This window comes from Pan troglodytes, chromosome 9 (genome assembly GCF_028858775.2).
Source record: "Pan troglodytes isolate AG18354 chromosome 9, NHGRI_mPanTro3-v2.0_pri, whole genome shotgun sequence".
Lineage (NCBI taxonomy): Eukaryota > Metazoa > Chordata > Mammalia > Primates > Hominidae > Pan > Pan troglodytes.
The window spans coordinates 22,127,994-22,148,220 of record NC_072407.2 but is presented as its reverse complement, the minus strand read 5'-3'; the positions used below and the strand labels follow the sequence as shown (position 1 = coordinate 22,148,220).

Here is a 20,227-nt window from a genome sequence, read left to right as displayed (position 1 = left end):
TGGAAACACGAGTGTTTGCTTTATAATTATTTATTAACTATAGATTTGTATCTTTTGAGCTTTCTGAATATATGCTGTATTTCACAATAAAGATGTTCAAAAAATTAAATGAAAACTCTGATATTTTAAATGCGAGAAGTGAGGCATATCGGTTAACTTCTTTGTTTTTGTAGGCAGGTGTTATTGCACTGTTTGTATGATTCAGACCCACCTACTCTGCTGGAAACAAGCAGGTATGCTTTTCCTTTTATGAATTCTATAAGGTTACTCATAAGAGTAGATAAGAAAAAAAAGTTAATTTTTTATTTTCGAATTTCCTTTACTGTTTTTTTTTTTTTTTTGAAAAGTAGAAATTCAACCCACGTTTACCATGTAGGTTGTTGCTTACTTGCCTTTCCCAGGCAGAAGTGGCCAGTGTTTGGGTTGAAAGGATCCGGGAACATCCAGCTATTTATGATAGCATTTGCTTCATTATGTCAAGTTCAACAAATGGTAAGTCATCATGTACTCCAGAAAAAAAAATGTTTTAAATTGTATCTAATTTTTAGGAAACCATGTAACTATTTCTAGAAGTCACCTTTTTTAAAAAAGCCTTGAGTGCAAGGTAATGTAGTTTGTTTGAGACAGAATCTTGCTCTGTCACCCAGGTTGGAGTGCAGTAGTGTGATCATAGCCTACTACAGCCTCAAACTCCTGGGCTCAAGGTATCCTTCTGTTAATCTCCCCAATAGCTGGGACTATAGTCATGCACCGCCATGCTCAGCTCATTTTAAAATTTTTTGTAGAGACGGGGTCTCGCTTTCTTGCCCAGGCTGGTCTCCAACTCGTGTGTTCAAGCAGTCATCCAGCCTTGGGCTCCCAAAAGTGTTGGGAGTATAGGTGTAAGCCACCATGTCCAGCTTTTTGTTTGTTTGTTTTTTTGAGAAAGTTTTTTGATTGAAGATACAAAATTTCTTAAACTCCTGGGACACTGATAAATTCCTCATTTAAAAATGAGGAAAGATAAGCAAATTTAAACATAAAAGATAAGTAAATCACCCTTTAGAATAAGTACTGCTTTGGCAAGATTTGGTTTTCTTAGAATAGCTTTAGGAATTTTGCTTAACCCTATTGCTTTTAGCAGTTTGTTTTTCATTTCAATATCTGTTTTATTCTCTGCAGTTGACTTGCTGGTGAAGGTGGGGGAGGTTGTGGACAAGCTCTTTGATTTGGATGAGAAACTAATGTTAGAATGGGTCAGAAATGGGGCTGCTCAGCCTCTGGACCAACCCCAGGAAGAGTCTGAAGAGCAGCCAGTGTTTCGGCTTGTGCCCTGTATACTTGAAGCTGCCAAACAAGTACGGTAGGTGAGCTCTTTTGTGTAAAATGTTCTGGGAAAATGCAATTGCTAGAAGTATTCTCAGATATAAAAGTCTTCTTATATTCCTTACAACAGAATAAAGTACATAGTCACTCCTTGTTACGTTAATTCACTACTACTATTTGTGATGCAACCTGTATAGTGGTTACAAAGTTCCTGTTATATTATCATTTAGCTATAGGCTGTTACTCAACATTAACTGTGGTTTCTGTCTTATCATATTTTATGTAATTTAAATCAAAGAGAAAACATTTTCTTGTGCTTTATTTTACATTGAACATTTAACAACTTCATTAAAGTTGCACATCATTTGCTTTTTTTTGCTCCTTCTGTTTATATGCCAGTCTTCAATAAGTGACCGATGTTGGGACTCTGATGTCTTGCCAAGAGTGATTACTAAGCCTTACAGGTCATTAAAACTGTTTATTGCTAATCACTAGAGAATTAATTTTTAAATTGATCTGCTTAGTGTTTTTCTTAGTGCATTCTTAGTGCTGAGTAAGCCACATCAAAACCTATTAATTTTGTGTCCTTTATCCAAGTGAGGGATAAATTCATCATCTTTCCCTAAACCTGCTTCATCAGTATTCTCAATCTCAGTAAATGATGTAATCATTATCCTATTTGGATAATGTAGAAGAAATGGAGAAGCCATTACTGAATCTTTCCTGCCCCAGTATTTTCCCATTGCAGTCAACTCCCAACCCTTATTCCTGACTTTTTCTGGGATTCCATCCGTGCCAATCAAGCCATTATTGTTTCTCATCTGGAGAACTGCCACATTCTTTTACTTGAATTCCCTGCCTCTATGCTTGCTCTTCCCAAGCCTAGACTTTAAAGCTGTTTTTGCAAAGTACGCACTCATTTCACTCTCATGCTTCGGTCTTTTCAGTTGCCTTCCTTAGGATAAGGTCCAGAAAAACAAACAAACAAACACAGCTTGGGTACTACATACATCACCTGGGTGATGGGACCATCCATATTCCCAAACCTCAGCATCATGCATGTAACAACCCCCAACATGTACCTTCTGAATCCAAAATATAAATAAATAAAATAGGGGAAAAAAGAATGAAATAAATGAAAAATTCTCAAAAAAATAAAGTACAGCTTATGGACCCAGTAGCGCTATCCTTATTCCTTGTACTCTGCGTTTCAGTCATGTGAAGTTTGCTTCACTTCTTCAACTGAACCAGGCTGTCTTGTCTCCAGGCCCTTGCACAGTATGTTTCCTCCACCTCAGACACTTCTTTGCCTCTTCATGTTTCTGTGTAAACATCATTTTTCTTAAGATACCTTCCCTGACCCTGCAAACTAAGTCTCCTTGCTTTGTGAAGTTCCTAGCCCATAGTGCTACATTAGTACCGCTTTATTGTAATTACCCCACTTGGAATCTTCTTTCCTTTTAGAGTATAAAGTTTATGAAGGTAGGGATAACATCTTATACATCTGTTTTCTCAACTCCTAACATAGTGCCTGAAATTTGTAAGTACTTAAATAAACATTTGCCAAACCATTGTTTTAATTGTTCACTGTCTTTTCACTTGTTTGGTTGAAGAACTAAGATTTTGAGTTTCCAAACTATTTAGATTTTTGAGAATCCAAACGGTTGATCATAAGAATTAGACTTACATGGTTTTAGTGTTCTCAGCTAGGGAGCTAGGTTAATCCTGAGACATTTTCAGAACATCATTATTGTTGATGCGTGATGCAGCGGACCTTAACGTTCATACTATAAAAATCGCAGTCTTTTTTTGTTCTGATTATTCAAGCAAACCAAAATGATAAAGTATCAACTGGCAGGTTTCTGCGTTGTTGCTTTTATGAGATAGAGCCAAAAAGTTTTTTTACTTCTTGTCCTGTGTGTGTTGATTATATTATGTAATATTTGTTTATTTTTTGCTGTTTCCCCTATTAGAATATAAAAGCTCTAACGAACACAGAGACTTCGTTCCTTTCCTTGTTTTATCCTCAGCACCTTGAACAGTGGCTGGCAGAGTAATAAATATTTATTGAATGGAGGAATGATTGGAATCCCCTGGACAGTAAAGTTGTTGATTCAGTGCTTTTACTTTTCCTATTTAGTTCTGAAAATCCAGAATGGCTTGATGTTTACATGCATATTTTACAACTGCTTACTACAGTGGATGATGGAATTCAAGCAATTGGTAAGGTGGTTTATCGGGATGCACTACAGTTACTCATTTAATTGTTTGCTGATTTTAAAGTACTGCTTTATTTGTCCTCTTTATTAAGTACATTGTCCTGACACTGGAAAAGACATTTGGAATTTACTTTTTGACCTGGTCTGCCATGAATTCTGCCAGTCTGATGATCCACCCATCATTCTTCAAGAACAGAAAACAGTGCTAGCCTCTGTTTTTTCAGTGTTGTCTGCCATCTATGCCTCACAGACTGAGCAAGAGTATCTAAAGATAGAAAAAGGCAAGTACAGTTTCCCAGGCTCATACTGTTTTTCATTTCATTTATTTCTCCCTTTTAAAAAATGCTTTCATTTCCCTAATTATAAAAATATTACATGCTAAACTTCAAAAATTTATTTTATTATCATATTTATTTATTTTATTTTTTATTGATTTTTATTTTTTGGAAACAGAGTCTTGCTGTGTTGCCCAGGCTGGAGTGCAGTGGTACAATCTTGGCTCAGTGTAACCTCTGCCTCCTGGGTTCAAGTGATTCTCGTGCCTCAGCCTCCCAAGTACCTGGGATTACAGGCGCACACCACTATGCCCAGCTAATTTTTGTATTTTTTCAGTAGAGACGGGGTTTTACCGTGTTGGCCAGGCTGGGCTCGAACTCCCGACCTCAGGTGATCCACCCACCTCGGCCTCCCAAAGTGCTGGGATTACAGGCGTGAGCCACCCCACCTGGCCTATTTACTTATTTTAAAGCCAGAGTCTTATTTTGTCGCCCAGGCTGTAGTGCAGTGGCAGGATCATAGCTCACTGCAACCTTGAATTCCTGGGCTCAGGTGATTGTCTCACCTCAGCCTCCTGAGTAGCTGGGACTACAGGCACATGACGCCACACCTGGCTAGTTTTTAAATATTTATAGAGACAGGGTCTCACAATCTTGCCCAGGCTTGTCACAAACTCCTGGGCTCAAATGACCTTCCTGCCTTGCCTTCCAGAGTGCTGGGATTACAGGCATGAGCCACTGCACCCTGCCGAAAAATTTATAAAAAATATCAAGGAAACATGATGTTTGTAATCTTACCATCCCACACATGCACATATATTTAATTCTGCTTTTTAGCCAACATTTCATTTAGAAATATAAAATGAATATTTTCCTATATAAACACATATTCTTTCACAGAATTATTTTTATGACCACAATTAAATTCATGATTCATTTAGAATTTATTCTCGTGTCACATGTGAAGTGTGGCTTTAATTTTTTTTCCCCCTTTGATAACTTTGGTTCTAGTGGTATCAGTTTTTTCCCAGAGGGCTACCCAGTTATCTCAACATCATTTAGTGAATAATCCAGCTTACCCACACTGATCTGAAATTTCATCATTATTTTTAAAATTCCCCTATATATTCTGTTCAGTTCCATTGCTGTATTCATATATTAGTAGCCATAGTGTTTTTAAATATTAAGGTTTTATGTTTTAATACCTAATAAGGCAAATTCCTCTTCATTCTAAGTTTTCAGAATGTTTTTAACTATTCTTATCACTAACTTTGAGTTCCAAAAACAAAAAATTTCTGACATTTTTGTTGACATCGTGTTAACTTGATAGGTTATGTTATGCCCTTTTATTTGTTCAGGTCTTTTTTGTGTCCCTCAGTAATGGTTTCTTCATATAGATCTTGGATATTTCTTATTAGTTTCATTCCTAGATATTGTATCTTTTGGGTTTACTATTGTCTGTGACATATTTTCTTCCACTGATTATTGTTGTTGGAATGTATGAAGGCTATTGATTTTGGTATATTAACTTTGTATCCTGTAACCTTACCAAATTCTTAATATTTTTAGTAGTCGTTCCAGTAATAATCTTTGGGCTTTATCTGATAGTGCTTTGGCTTAAGTTAGATATATTTTATCACTTGTCTATCTCTGGTTTATTCTTCTTGTCTATCTGGGTTGCCTAGAATTTCTGGTGTAAAATAATAGTGATGGTAGAAAACATCCTTACCTTCTTCCTGATTTTAGTAGGAATAATCCTAGAGTTCCATTGTTAAGCATTATTGGGTATAAGATATATGTTTTACAGCCAGGTGCTGTGGCTCACACCTATAATCCCAGCACTTTGGGAGGCTGAGGCGGGCAGATTACCTGAGGTCAGGAGTTCAAAGTCAGTCTGGCTAACATGGTGAAACCCTGTCTCTGCTAAAAATACAAAAATTAGCCAGGCTTGGTGATGCATGCCTGTAATCTCAGTTACTCAGAAGGCTGAGGCAGGAGAGTTGCTCGAACCTGGGAGGCAGAGGCTGCAGTGAGCTGAAATCATGCCATTGTACTCCAGCCTGGGCAGCAGAGCAATACTCCGCACCCCCCCTCCAAAAACAGATATATGTCTTACCATTTAAGGAAATATTAATCTGTTTCTATTTTATTAAGAGTTTTTAATAAAAAAGGAATGTTGAATATTTTTAAGATCTTCATTTATAGATACGTTACCTCATTGAGAAGGTGGCATTGAGTACAGTCCTTAGGGACAGAATGGAGGGAGTCATGTGCATACTTGGGGAGAAGAACATTCCAGACAGAGGGAATGGAAAGTGTAAAAGCCTTCAACCAGAAGTATCCCTGGTATCTTTGAGGAGGAACAGTGAGATCCCATATGGCTGGGGTGGATTTAGCAAAGTAGCACATGGAGCCAGAGAGGTAGAGTATGGAGGGCCTGATGTTGCCTTTTCCTCTGAATGAGGTGGGGAACCATGGTGGGTTTTAAGCAGAAGTCGCATACGCATGAGCTGACTTTAATAGGCTGCTGTTTTGATGAGAAATATAGGGAGTCATGGGTACAAAAGGGACATGAGTTAGGAGGCTTTTAGAGATTCTTCATAATTGACTCATAGCAAGAAATGTTATAACTTGGACCAAGATGGTAACAGTGGTAGTGGTAGAAAAATCCTGTGAGCTAATTTTTTTGTACTTTTTGTAAAGACACGGTTTCGCCATATTGCTCAGGCTGGTCTCGAACTCCTGGGCTCAAGCTACCCGCCCATCTTGGCCTCTCAAAGTGCTCAGATTACAAGCGTGAGCTACCACCCCTGGCCTCCTAGGGTATTTTAATTGCTGATGCTTCTTTGCTTTAGTTCTCAACTCAATGTTACCTTGTCAGAGAGCTAGCCCTGCTAGGCTGCTATATTATATTCCTCTTTTATTTCCTTCATAGAACTTAACCAAAACCTGAAATAGTCTGTTTTATTTACTTATTTGAAAGTATAAAAATGTAAGCCTCTTATAGGCTGACATCTTGCTGATGTTACCACTGTATCTGTAATACCCAAAATAATAATGTCTAGCACTAATTCAATACATATGAATGAAAAACCAAACTTAACTGGCCAATTCCGTGCTTCTTGATTTGTTTATACAGTAGATCTTCCTCTAATTGACAGCCTCATTCGGGTCTTACAAAATATGGAACAGTGTCAGAAAAAACCAGAGAACTCGGCAGAGTCTAACACAGAAGAAACTAAAAAGACTGATTTAACCCAAGATGATTTCCACTTGAAAATCTTAAAGGATATTTTATGTGAATTTCTTTCTAATATTTTTCAGGCATTAACAAAGGTAGGAAAGAAGTATTGATGATGTCATAAGCAAAAGAAAGTGTGGGTTGCTTAACGCTTCAAACTTTATTTTTTTAAAATATGAAAGTAATATATAATTTGGGAAAATAAAGTAAAATCTTAATATCACCATGAGTTTATAATCTTAAAAACAACTAGCTGATGTGGTTTGGTATATTTATGTGTGACAGACATATGCCTATGTTTGCATGCATGTGTTTTTATAAATGCATTTTTCATATACTTTAACCCAGCATATGCAATTTTTATAGACTACTGTTTTCCCTTAACACTGTATTATAAACATTTTTCTTGATTCTAGATGAAAGACTTTTTACTGAGAGCCAGTTTAAACCTAATTTACCAAATAATCAGTTTTCAAAATTTACTGCAAACTTCTTTTAAGGAATATTCTCCCTGAATATGTTCAATGGTTATTAATATTCTTCCTTTGACCATGTTTTTTCTATCCATATATTTGGAAAGAAATGTATTATGAATATGTTATGAATATATTGTATTATGAATATAAAATGTTATAAATATAGCTGTGAAGAATATATTTATTCATACCCACTTAATTTTTTAAAGAGTATTCCTTAAGAAGTTTCTCTTGGCCAGGCGCCCATAATCCCAGCACTTGGGAGGCTGAGGCAGGTGGATCACTTGAGCCCAGGAGTTTGAGACCAGTTTGGGCAACATGGCAAAACCTCATCTCTACAAAAAATACAAAAATTAGCTGGGCATGGTGGCACACGCCTGTGATCCTAGCTACTTGGGAGGCAAAGATGGAAGGATTGCTTGAGCCCAGGAGGTCGAGGCTGCAGTGAGCCCAGACTGTGCCACTACACTCCAACCTGAGCGACAGAGTGAGACCCTATCTCAAAAAACAAAATGAAACAAAAAGTTTCTCTTATTCTGGTGATTTTTTTTTTATTAGTTGTCTTGCTTCCCTTTTCCATATTTGTATTTTCCAGATTTGGGGTTATTACCTTAGCAGGTTTTATAGAATTTAAATTACTGGATTCAACATTATAAATGTGAAGATGGCTAAGTCGTGATGGCCATATTTTGTCAAAATGCTATTTACATGTGAAAATCTTGGTTTTACTTGACCCTTATTATTGGGTATTATAATTTTTATGTCAAAGTTCAGGTAATAAATTGTGTCTTACTTTGATTTGCATTTTTAAATTAATGAGATTGAAATATTTGGATGTCGTATGTTAATTTGTTTCCTACCTTTTAATAATTTATCCATTTTGATTATTTGTATGAATTTCTTGGGTAATAATGTGTCTTTTCCATATTTATCGCATGTATTTTTTCCCATTCTTTGCTGTTGTTTCTGTTTTTTGGAGCAAGGGACATCGATACTTCTTAACTTTTAAGTGGTGGGAACATCAAAGAAAGGTGGGCTGAGAATACACGAGTGCTATGTCATGCAAATTCTTATGTCATATTTAGGGGATTTAGACTTCATCTTGAAAAAACTGAGGAGCTACTAAAGATTTTTTACTTTTAAGCACCAAGTGATACGATCAGTTTAGAAAGATTACTCCAAAAGCAATAGAGAGGAAGGAGTAGAGAGAGTTGAGGCTGGAGGGCAGGAAATCAACTAACAGGCTTTTGTGGTTGGTAATCTTCAAGAATAATCTGAAAAATGATGGCAGCCTAAACAATGGAAGTTTGAATGGAGAGGAGGGATGGGGGTAAGAGAGATTTGGTAGAATACAATTGAGCACTTGCCGGGAGGGGTCAGCAGGAGGGGAGAAGGAAAAGTCTTGGCTGTGTTCCAAGTTTGTAGTCTGTGTAGCAGGGTGGATGGTGGTGCCCTTCACTAAAGTAAAGATGACAGTGGAGAACATGTTTGGGTTACATAAGCCTCCTTGATGTTGGTGGGTTCAGGTGGGACATTTGAAATGCCTGTGAAGTCAGGAGGGAATTGAATATCCTGATTTGTTTTTATTCACTAGTTAAAGCTTGAAAAATTTTCCTTTTTTGACATTAAATCTTGTTGTTTTAGGAGACGGTGGCTCAGGGAGTAAAGGAAGGCCAGTTGAGCAAACAGAAGTGTTCCTCTGCATTTCAAAACCTTCTTCCTTTCTATAGCCCTGTGGTGAGTATGGGTAAATGTATATAGGTGGCCAAGTTTTGTAGGATTACTAAATGTTTTCAAGTAAGCACTTGATTTCGAGGTCATTGTCAAAAATGATAGTATATACAATTTATATGACTTAATGCCTTTGTCAGATAGATGACTGCTGGAAACAGAAAACCAAATACCGTATGTTCTCACTTGGAAGTAGGAGCTAAACCATTGGATACTATGGACGTACAAATGGGAACAGTAGACACTGGGGACTACAGGAGGAGGGGAGGGAGAGAGGGAGGGCAAGGGCTGAAAAACTACCTATTGGGTACTAAGCTCACTGCCTGGGTAACAGGTTCATCTGTGCCTCAAACCTCGGCATCATGTAATATACCTTTATAACAAACCTGCACATTTAGACTACCCTGAGTCTACAATAAAAGTTGAGGGAAAAAAAGATGACTACTGGAAAATTCATAATAGTATTGGGAGTAACAATTCTAAGAGGAAAAAAAAAGCTCTGAATTTATAGTACTCCTTTCTGTTATGAAGTAGATAACATCTATATTAAGCCAAAATCAGATTCTTGGGAATAGTCAGTAGGTTTTTATGGTTCTTCAAATGACATCACATTTCCTACCATTAGAATCAGATTTCAAAATAGGAACTTTTTCAGGAAAATGAAGGACAGAATGTGGAAACAGACTGTAAAGAAGAGGCAGGGGGAGAAGTACTAGCTCAAGAGTAAAACGGAATGGGAAAGCATAGTCATTTCCTTGAGAATGATTTAGAAGACTGCTTAGGAAGTACTGTTACTATCATCTGGAGATCTGCCAGCATTGCTTTTCCATTGGACCATTTAGAAACCACAGGTAGAGCAATCAGTACCTTAAAGCACGTTTTTCTCTTCTGTGTTTGATTTTTGTTTGTTTGTTTGACTCACAGGTGGAAGATTTTATTAAAATCCTGCGTGAAGTTGATAAGGCGCTTGCTGATGACTTGGAAAAAAACTTCCCAAGTTTGAAGGTTCAGACTTAAAACCTGAATTGGAATTACTTCTGTACAAGAAATAAACTTTATTTTTCTCACTGACAGTTGAAATTGACTTATTGGAAATATTAACTAAAGCCCATATTAGACCATAATTGTCTGGTGTTAACATTTTTCTGTCCTAGACTTGTCTCACTTTTTTTGACTTTGGAATCTGGGGTTTCACCACTGTCACCCCTCTTTTTATGTGATATTTATCATCCTCAGTTGAGGAAAGCAAAAATGTAAGCTTATCATTGAGGTTCTTTTTAGGATATGTGCGAGATCGGTGTTGATTTTCTTCATAGCTGTTAATTTTGTTTGTTTGTTTGTTTGTTTTGAGACGGAGTCCCACTCTGTCGCCCAGGCTAGAGTGCAGTGGTGTGATCTCAGCTCACTGCAAGCTCCGCCTCCTGGGTTTATGCCATTCTCCTGCCTCAGCCTCCCGAGTAACTGGGACCACAGGTGCCCGCCACCATGCCTGGCTAATTTTTTGTATTTTTAGTAGAGACGGGGTTTCACTGTGTTAGCCAGGATGGTCTCGATCTGACCTCGTGATCCACCCGCCTTGGCCTCCCAAAGTGCTGGGATTACAGGCGTGAGCCACGGCGCCCAGCCTAATTTGATTTTTTTAAGTGAGAATTATGTCTTTGTATCCACTGTAAGTATATTCAGCTGCAGTAACAGAAACCCTCCTGTAGCAGCTGAATCTGATCTCTTTCAGGAACCTTATGCAAAAAGTCCAGATGTAATGAGGTGGCTCCTTTCACCCTTCACGTGGTCTGCCAGGTAGGCCTTTGCGTTCATGTTTATTGCCTTGTGGTTAAGGGGGCTGTGCCATCTCTGGGCCTTTATCCACATTCAGGAAGGAAAAGGGAGAAAGAGAAGGGGCTTTTTCCTACCAAGTCTTTATGTGTGTTTGGCTGGGTGGGGGCGTGCTTTTTAATAGATTTTTAAGAAAATATCTGTTACGAATAACAAAACCAGCTTTCTAAACCTCACTTTTGGTATAGTCCCTTCCCAATTTATATCAGTTTTTTGGCTTTAAAACATTGGTCTTGCCTCATACTTTGTTTTCTTTCCTTGAGAGATTTTTGGTGATAAAACCAGATTTTTGGTGATAAAAACAATAATCTTATTGGTAAGAGATAATACGATTTCCAGTTTAGAGGTAGGTTTATGGTTGGAAGTGTCACTGCTGAAAAGAACTGGAACATAAAAGTAAAATCTTACAGGTGAAATCTCATTGGTAGGTTTATATATACTACACTGTATGTATATTCGCATGTCCTCAGTGCTGACCTTATTGGTAGACTGAATTGACTATATTCATTATGAGATTTCAAAGGCACTGATGAAATCACTCCTACCTGCTAGCTGACACGAAAATTCCACTCTTGGTTTTTTTTTTTTGTTTAAGTTTAAGCTTAAGATGCAAACACTGATTAAGAATAATACTTGAGGTTATTAGTTATGTTTACCTCAGTGCATATGAATTTCACTTTTTTTCTGAGAGCATGTTTTTTGTTGTTTTTTTGTTTGTCTTTAATTTTTTTTCTTTTTTTTTGAGACGGAGTCTTGCTCTATCGCCCAGGCTGGAGTGCAGTGGCGGGATCTCGGCTCACTGCAAGCTCCGCCTCCCGGGTTCACGCCATTCTCCTGCCTCAGCCTCCCGAGTAGCTGGGACTACAGGCACCAGCCACCACGCCCAGCTAATTTTTAAAATATTTTTAGTAGAGACGGGGTTTCACCGTGTTAGCCAGGATGGTCTCGACCTGACTTCGTGATCCACCCGCCTCGGCCTCCCAAAGTGCTGGGATTACAGGCGTGAGCCACCACACCCAGCCTTCTGAGAGCGTGTTTTAAAACGGGAAGCACAAGGACCTTATGTACCTGAAGGAGTGTTCCACAAAAATGGCAAATTACAGAGGGAGAAGGAGAAAGGATAGTAGTGGGAAGGCAAGGAGTGTCCAATTTATTTTCTGCTCACGTTTCTGTCTTGGACCTACACTGTTTACTTTGTTACTTCTTTATTGTTAGCATTATGAGTTTTGGTACATATTTTCATAGTACTTTGGTATGTTTGAAAACATCCTATATCTATAAATTATGATACTTTTAAGTGACCAGTGTTAAAGCATTTTTAATGCTGCATGTTCTGAAGAATACACTCACAAGATTTAGTGCTTGAATCAGTTGCAGTGATATTTTGAAATGGTGCTTTTTCCAGAACCATAAATATGAAATTTTATATACAAATGAAATTATATACACAAATGAAATGGAAACTCATTTTTTTTCCCTATACTGTTTGGCAGGGAAAAGGAAAAATGCAAAATGAGCTTGAGTTAGCATTTGTTATATTGAGTTTGATATTTTAAGTACCTAAACCACTAAGAAAGAAGGCATGGTTTCCTTCCACTGTTTTTTTTGTTTGTTTGTTTGTTTGTTTGTTTTTTTAAGATATTTTATCCCCTACAGCAAATGGGATATAGCTAAACTGTTGCTTTCCTGGTGGGTTCATCTTTCCAGATCAAGAGTTTCCCCACTCTATCTTTAATATTTTCTATTGCCTTGCTTTGAATTAGTTACTGAATAATTTTGGTATGTAAGTGGGAAAAAGTTTAAGAGCCACCTCTCAGCCTGATATACTTTTTTTTTGGTGAAGCACATGTAGAAACCGACTATAAGCATTAAAAAACAACCACTATTAGGGGTTCAGAAAATCTTAAGTGTATGAAATATTGAACACCATTATCTGTTCTTCAGGACTGGGCAATAATGATGCTGTGTCTGAGCTAGCTGTGAAGCTGATAATCTGTAACTCTAGTATTCTATTTCTTCAACTAATATTCTTTTTTAATTAATATTCTTTATGACCTAATCAATAGCCTTTTTAAAAAAGAAGAAATAGGTCCATATTAATTTAGGACTGAATTATTTATTCTACTTGAGCATGTGTTCTCTTTTACCACTTTGGAACTTCAGTTTCCTCCATGCTCCTGTCAGAAGTTTTAAGAAAGGGAAAATAGGCAAATGCCCCTCTTAACCATACCATATTTTTCTTTCCTTTTTTTTTTTTTTTTTGGAGATACGGATCTCACTATATTCTTGCTAAGACTGGTTTCAAACTCCTGAGCTGAAGCAATCCTCCTGCCTCAGCATCCGGAATAGAATATGTTTTCTTTTTGTTGCTGGTTTGAGATCCAAGAACCATTATTAAAAGTTATATATTTATAGTGAAATAGTATGATGTCTTGGATTTGCTTCAAATTAGTCTGGGGCAGAGGGAAAGAAGTAAGTTAATGGAGTAGATGAAACAAGACTGGCTGTGAATTGGAGTTGCTGAAGCTGGGTGACAATTACATGGGGTTCCATTATACTTTTTTTTTTTTTTTTTTTTTTTTTTTTCAGAGACAAGGTCTTGCTCTGTTGCCCAGGCCAGAGTGCAGTGGCACACTCATAGGTTACTGCAGCCTCAAACTCCTGGGCTAAAGCCATCCTTCCATCTCAGTCTCCCAAATAGCTGGGACTATGGGTGCATGCCACCATGCCCAGCTAATTTTTATTTATTTATTCATTTTTATTTTATTTTGAGACAGAGTCTCACTCTGTTGCCCAGGCTGGATTGCAGTGGTGTGATCCTGGCTCACTGCAACCTCCGCCTCCCAGGTTCAAGCGATTCTCCTGCTTCAGCCTCCTGAGTAGCTGGGATTACAGGCACGCACCACCACACCTGGCTAATTTTGTGGGTTTTCTTTCTTTCTTTCTTCCTTTTTTTTTTGAGATGGAGTCTTGCTCTGTCACCTGGGCTGGAGTGCAGTGGCGCAATCGCGGCTCACTGCAACCTTCACCTCCCGGGTTCAAGCGATTCTCCTGCCTCAGCTTCCTGAGTAGCTGGGATTACAAGCGCATGCCACCATGCCCGGCTAATTTTTGTATTTTTAATAGAAACGTGGTTTCACCATGTTGGTCAAACTGGTCTCAAACTCCTGACCTTGTGATCCGCCCACCTCTGCCTCCCAAAGTGCTAGGATTACAGGCGTGAGCCACCATGCCTAGCCCAGCTAATTTTTATATTTTTAGTAGACAGGGTTTTACCATATTGGCCAGGCTGGTCTGAAACTCCTGACCTCAGGTGATCCGCCTATCTTGGCCTCTCAGTGGGCTGGGATTACAGGCGTGAGCCACCACACCTGGCCTATTTATTGATTTTGTAGAGATGGGTTCTCACTGTTTCCCAGGCTTGTCTTGAACTCCTGGCTGCAAACAATCCTGCCTCAGCCTCCCAAAGTGCTGGGCTTGCAGGTCACCACACCTGGCCTTCCTGTTAAAGGTTTATAAAAGCAAATAAATCATACACAACTTAAGCTTTAATTTGATTATGAATGATGCTTATTCCTTTTATGTCATTGGGCTAGTCAAACCTACAAGAGCCTGGGCCAGTGTAGTCTTGAGTCTTGTGGGCCAGTCCAGCAACCAAAAAAAAAAACACAGGTGAGACTGGAAGCAGGAGGGAACCTTGTGGTGGTGCTGCTAGCCCTCCACTCACCTCTCATATTATTTGTTCATCAACCTGACTGCTTTGTATTTCTATATAGAATGCAAAATCTGCATCGCTAAGCTTTTATGATGTATCTTAGATAATTTGCATGAGGTCACATTTGCTTAAATCCAATTTTATACAACCCAAGGAACATCTGTAATATAAAAGCCAGAAAACCTCCATGAGTTCACATTTCACAGCCAAGGATTTCGTAATATCAGGCTACTCCTTCTATCATGATGATTGTGCCCATGTGATTGCCCTTTCTGAACAACTGTGTTTTCCCTGGACGTTTGCAAGATTCTATAGTGTAGTATCATCATGGAGTAGGGCATTCTCATTTTATCCTAATTGTTCATGCCTCAGGGCTCTGGCAAGGATCACAATTCTGGGAGAGGGTCATGCCACACTGAAATTAGACCTGGAGGGGAGAGGATCTGTACCCAAGGAGGTGGCATCAGGGTCTGCTCTGAGTCCCTGTCTCACCTGGCTTCCTTATTTCCGTTTCTTCTTTCTTAGGACTTCAGCTTGTCTGTGGTCTCTCAAGACCACACCAGCCTGTCTTTTTTGGGGGGTTGTGTTCTGCCAGCTTAATCACTTTATTCTCTTGGTATTTCTTTAAATTTGTGAGAGAGAAATTCTTGCGTAGTTACTAGTCTTTTTGTATCAAGCAGTGTGAGTCACCTGTGATTTGGCTACTTTGGGCTAAGTGTGTGACCCAACACAATCAACTAAAGTTGAAATTAAAATGAGTGTGATACGAAATTTACCTCAGGACACAGAAGGATGTGGTAGACACCAGACTTAATTTCCTGTTAGAGATGACCGCCATTTATTGAGGATTTACTATGTGTCAGACGCTCTGTAAAGGTCTTTAGGTATATTATTTAATTTTGCAATAATCCCATAAGGTAATTGTCACCATTTTATAGATGGAGAAATGAAGATTCAGAGTGGTAAAATAACTTGCTGAAAGTTATTTAGGTAGTAAGTAGCTGACCCAGGGCTTGGATCTGGACCTGCCTAGCCTAATGAATATTCTTTTAGCCACTATACTGTGCTTGCATACTGTGGGGAGGCATGGACTGGAGCATGAAGGTCTTGATAGATCACGTGGAAGAGGCTGTCTGCACATCCATGTTCCTTTCTCCAAAATTGCCGCTGGACTGCCCACATTCTTCCCCCGGTTACAGCATATGGTTTAATAAGGGAATTACTCCTAACCCAAGCTGGACAACTCAGGTTGGCTCAAGGACACAGGACTCTAGACCACGTAACTTACAAGGCTGAGGGCACTATTTGGGGGGGGGGCAGCCAGTCATATTTATCATCCACTATGTACCAGGCATTCTAAGGACTAGGAAGACAGCAGTAAACAAAACAGACAAAATCTGTGTAATAGAAATACTGTGGACAAAGCACACAAAAATCTTGACCTAATGGGCCTGGAATTCCAGAGTCATGTGTAAGAAGAACAGAGGAAGAAGCTGGTCTGCATAGAGGTCATGCATCCTGTAGCAGACTGGATCATTATTCTCGATTCTTCACCTCTGTGTATCGTGCCCTTGCCATGGCTTCTCCGTGAATGGAGTGTACTTCCCTGTCCCTTGACTTTGAGCTTGACCAAGTCACTTGCTTTGGCCAATAGAATGTTAATGGAGCTGATGTAAGCAGAGTACTTTTAGCAGTTTGCTTGTGCTCCTGTCATTTACCGTGAGAAGAGCATGCCCTGGGTAGCCATTGATCCATGAAGGATGAGAAACATGGAGCAAACCTAAACCCAATCTGCAGCCGGTGCTGGGTGTGGTGGCTTGCACTTGTAATTCCAGCTACTTGGGAAGCTGAGGTAGGAGGATTGCCTGAAGCCCAGGAGTTTGAGGCTGCAGTGAGCTATAGTCATGTCACTGCACTTCAGGATAGGTGACAGAGCAAGACCGCATCCTCTAAAAAAAATTTTTTTTTTTTTAATCTGCAACCTGGAGTCCAGCCTAACCTAGCTGAGTTGCAGCCAACCTACAGATCTGTGATGAGTAGTTAAATGATTATTGTTTTGAATCATTGAATCTTGGGGTAGTTTGTTACACATCTTTACTGAAGTAACCTCTCACTGAAACAGCATGAAAGAAAAGCTGCCTTAATGCTCAGCCGCTTTCCAGCTTCATGTCACAGTCTCATGGGTTCCAGCAGTAATTCCTGCTTTAGGTTGTCTGTAAGATATGCCCAAATCGCTCTAGTAAATTTAACTTATAATAAATTCTACTTGGGATATGATCATTTGCATTCCCATCTTTAAAAAAAAAATGGCACCGGGAATGGTGTAATAAGTGACAGACAGAGAAAATGTGGAAGTGTCTGTGGGATTACAGAAGGGTAGGATGCAGGGTAGTGAAAGTTCCCCAATTCTGGATGAGACACAAACCATCCATGATATAAGGTTCTGAAGAGCCAACTGATTGATTTCTTGTGTGTCCTTGAGATCTAAACCACAGGCCTCATGGGGCTGAGGAGGATTTTTTTGTAAAACGTAGTGGAAAAGGGAAACTCTCTGGTCCTCAGTGGCACATCACCATGCTGAGTGTGACCTTGAAGGCAGTGAGAAGCCCTTAAAGTGTCATGATCACTGAAAGCCTTCTGAGGGAAGAGGGGCTTGATACAGAGAGGTTTAGCAGTAGACGCAACTGGATTTGGGCATCAGTTTGAAGCAAAGGAGAGTGAGAAGTTAAATCCAGAATTCTGGATTAGGTGACTGAATAGATGATGGCATCATTCATCATGATAGGGAAGTAACCCAGGAAGAGTTGCAGGTAAAGGTGGGTAAAAGATGTGTTCAATTTTGAATACCTGTTGGACATCTACATGGAGATGTCCCATTTCCATACAGACTTGGAACTCTATGAGAGAGTGGGCTAGAGATACAGCTTAAGGACTTAGGACAAAGCTCCAAGGAATACAAACATTTAAAGGGCTAACAATGTCAATGAAAGAGACAGGTTGTACAGAGACAGTGGACTAAATTGGGAGAGATTTACAGCTTATAAGTGACAGTTCACAAGGAAATAGTACATTTGAAGCTGAACACCAGATCCACTGTTCTCACCTCTGAACATGACTGCTCCACCTAGGGCTTAGGAAAAGTAGCTCCGTGTGATGAATTGGCGCTGGACACTCAAAATCATAGCCTTCTACAGAAAGGTTTCCTGTAAGGATATTTCCTGTAAGGAACTTATATTTCACACCCATGCTTGACCAAGCAGGTATGGCATAATGGGAAGCATGTTTTTTAAAAAGGGAAACAACACATTGGATATGCAATAGGATTTTGATTTTGTTAAAATACATAGAATATTGAACAGAAATAGATCATATCAAACAGAAATAGAACACACATTAGTGGTGAAAATGAAAAGAAAACCATTGATCAAGGTGATCAAGGGTCAGTATGACCTTGACCAAGTCGGTTAGCTTTTCTGAGCATCCTCATCTATAGAGTAGAGATGAGGTTAAATTGCCTCCCTGCAGGATTACTTGAAGTGTTAATGAGATTAAACTAACACTGGAAATTGTAAAGGCCTGTACAAATCTCACATATTAGGGAGCTTCCAAACACTAATGTTTTGTTCCAGGGAAATCTGTTTCTAAGGGGGCCGCACCAAAATGATGTTTGATGTTGGTTAAAATGAATTGGCTGATCACTTCTTAGGTTTTCTTGAGTGAGATCTGAAAAGTCTCAAAACTCTGAAAATTCTACAGCCATGTTTATTTTTCACTAGAGCTAAACTAAGTAAAGACGTACCACGCTTGATATTTCATTGCAAATCTGATTTGTACTGGAGCATCAAGAACTCTTTAGTCGTGGTCTTATTGTATACTTTGTGCTGCCTCTAAACACCTTTCCTTGTTTTTTGAGACGGAGTCTCGCTCTGTCACCCAGGCTGGAGTGCAGTGGTGCGATCTCAACTCACTGCAACCTCTGCCTCCTGGGTTCAAGTGATTCTCCTGCCTCAACCTCCCGAGTAGCTGAGATTACAGGAGCCCGCCACCATGCCCAGCTAATTTTTGTGCTTTTAGTAGAGATGGGTTTTCACCATGTTGGCCAGGCTGGTCTCGAACTCCTGACCTAAAGTAATCCACCCACCTCGGCCTCCCAAAGTGCTGGGATTACAGGCTGCAGTGAGCCACTGCACCCGTCCTAAATTAACTTTTAAACACCAGCTTCCTGTGTTCCACTGCCAAGGCTACAGCCCATATTTATAAAAACTATTCTGCTTGCTAGAACACCTCATAATTACATACTGACCTTGTATCAATATTGAGCTTGTTGACCTGCAGGCTGTTTAGAGGTTGAGGACTTACCAGACCATCTGCCAAATGCTGCCATTGGTAATGCTTTTCTCTATTACTGTAATGAAATCGCTAAAATCATTTCCTGTTCCCAGTCCTTGTTCAGATCTTCTATCTACTGTCAATAAAAGGATATTAAAATACTCAGAAAAGTCCACATATCCTTTTCATCCTGGTCCACAGTGTAGCACATGGCTTTATGTTTTAGTGTTGGAAATAATAAATGATCAATGACGTCAAGCCTGTTGTAATAAAAGAAGGCTGCTTATTAAACTCCCTCTCTCCAGCTGTTTTTCCTTTGACATCACGGTATCTGTTTATAATGACCTTTATGGGTTTTCCCCCTTACCATTCAGGCTTTATATGATTACAAGAGAAATTAAAGTTCTGTGAACAGTCTCTTCACAGAAGTGACACTTTTCCTGCTCAGGCCCAATGTGCATGCAGGCTCCAACAACAGGATAGTGGGAAGAAGGAACAAAGAGGCTTCCCGTTCCCTTGGAGAAGCCTGACTTCCTGAAGTATGGGCTTGCTTCCAGGAAGCAGTATACATTGAAAGCAGTCAGTGGGTAAGGATTGTATATATTAATCACAGCCCACAATTCAAGCAAATGCATATACTATGGCTTTATTATGTCACTCAACATACGATCATGTAGTTTTGTTTTGAGTGGTGCCTGTTGAACCTAAACCATTTGAGGAATTTGGCATCTCTGCAAATTCGTTCTTTTGGGGGGCTGTATTTTGGAAGGCTGATGGCCTTTGTAAATCTATGAATGTGCTTCCTTCAAAATGCAACTGGTGTTGGACTTTTCCTATCTGTACCCAGGAATAAGCCAATTGGCAGGAATTTCTGGAGGAAACTCCTAAATCCTTTAACACTGCCCCTGCCCCCCATCACAGAGAAGTCTGTACTCTGTTGTCATTGGAAGAACAAAAGTTTGTTGATGCCCTGGAATAAAATCTCTAAATTAAATTCTCTAATTTCTTTTTATATTTATTTTAGGTTTGAACAAACCAGATAACTGTTCTGTTTGTCCTAAGTGACCTCTAGAGATTGTTGCCATTTCCATGATGTTCAATAT

At 39.2% G+C, this 20,227-nt stretch overlaps 1 protein-coding gene across 8 annotated transcripts in view; it reads left to right on the top strand.

Annotated features, from left to right (window-relative positions):
- Nucleotides 1-20,227, top strand: part of SAAL1 (serum amyloid A like 1) — a 50,358-nt gene that overhangs the window by 15,533 nt on the left and 14,598 nt on the right. For 2 of the 8 annotated variants that reach the window (XR_010147499.1, XR_010147500.1), the window contains exons 5-13: nt 174-233; nt 377-492; nt 1,162-1,342; nt 3,446-3,528; nt 3,617-3,805; nt 6,939-7,135; nt 9,161-9,253; nt 10,172-10,252; nt 10,980-11,044. Coding sequence is in view for 5 of the 8 variants with exons in the window: in XM_016920533.4 (XP_016776022.3) it covers nt 174-233; nt 377-492; nt 1,162-1,342; nt 3,446-3,528; nt 3,617-3,805; nt 6,939-7,135; nt 9,161-9,253; nt 10,172-10,252; nt 10,980-11,048 (1,069 nt within the window). In the remaining 3 variants the exon portion in view is untranslated. Of the gene's footprint in view, nt 1-173; nt 234-376; nt 493-1,161; nt 1,343-3,445; nt 3,529-3,616; nt 3,806-6,938; nt 7,136-9,160; nt 9,254-10,171; nt 10,321-10,979; nt 11,087-20,227 lie in introns of those variants that run through there. The other 6 variants (XM_001172908.7, XM_063783887.1, XM_009460027.5 and 3 more) reach the window with 4 other exon arrangements.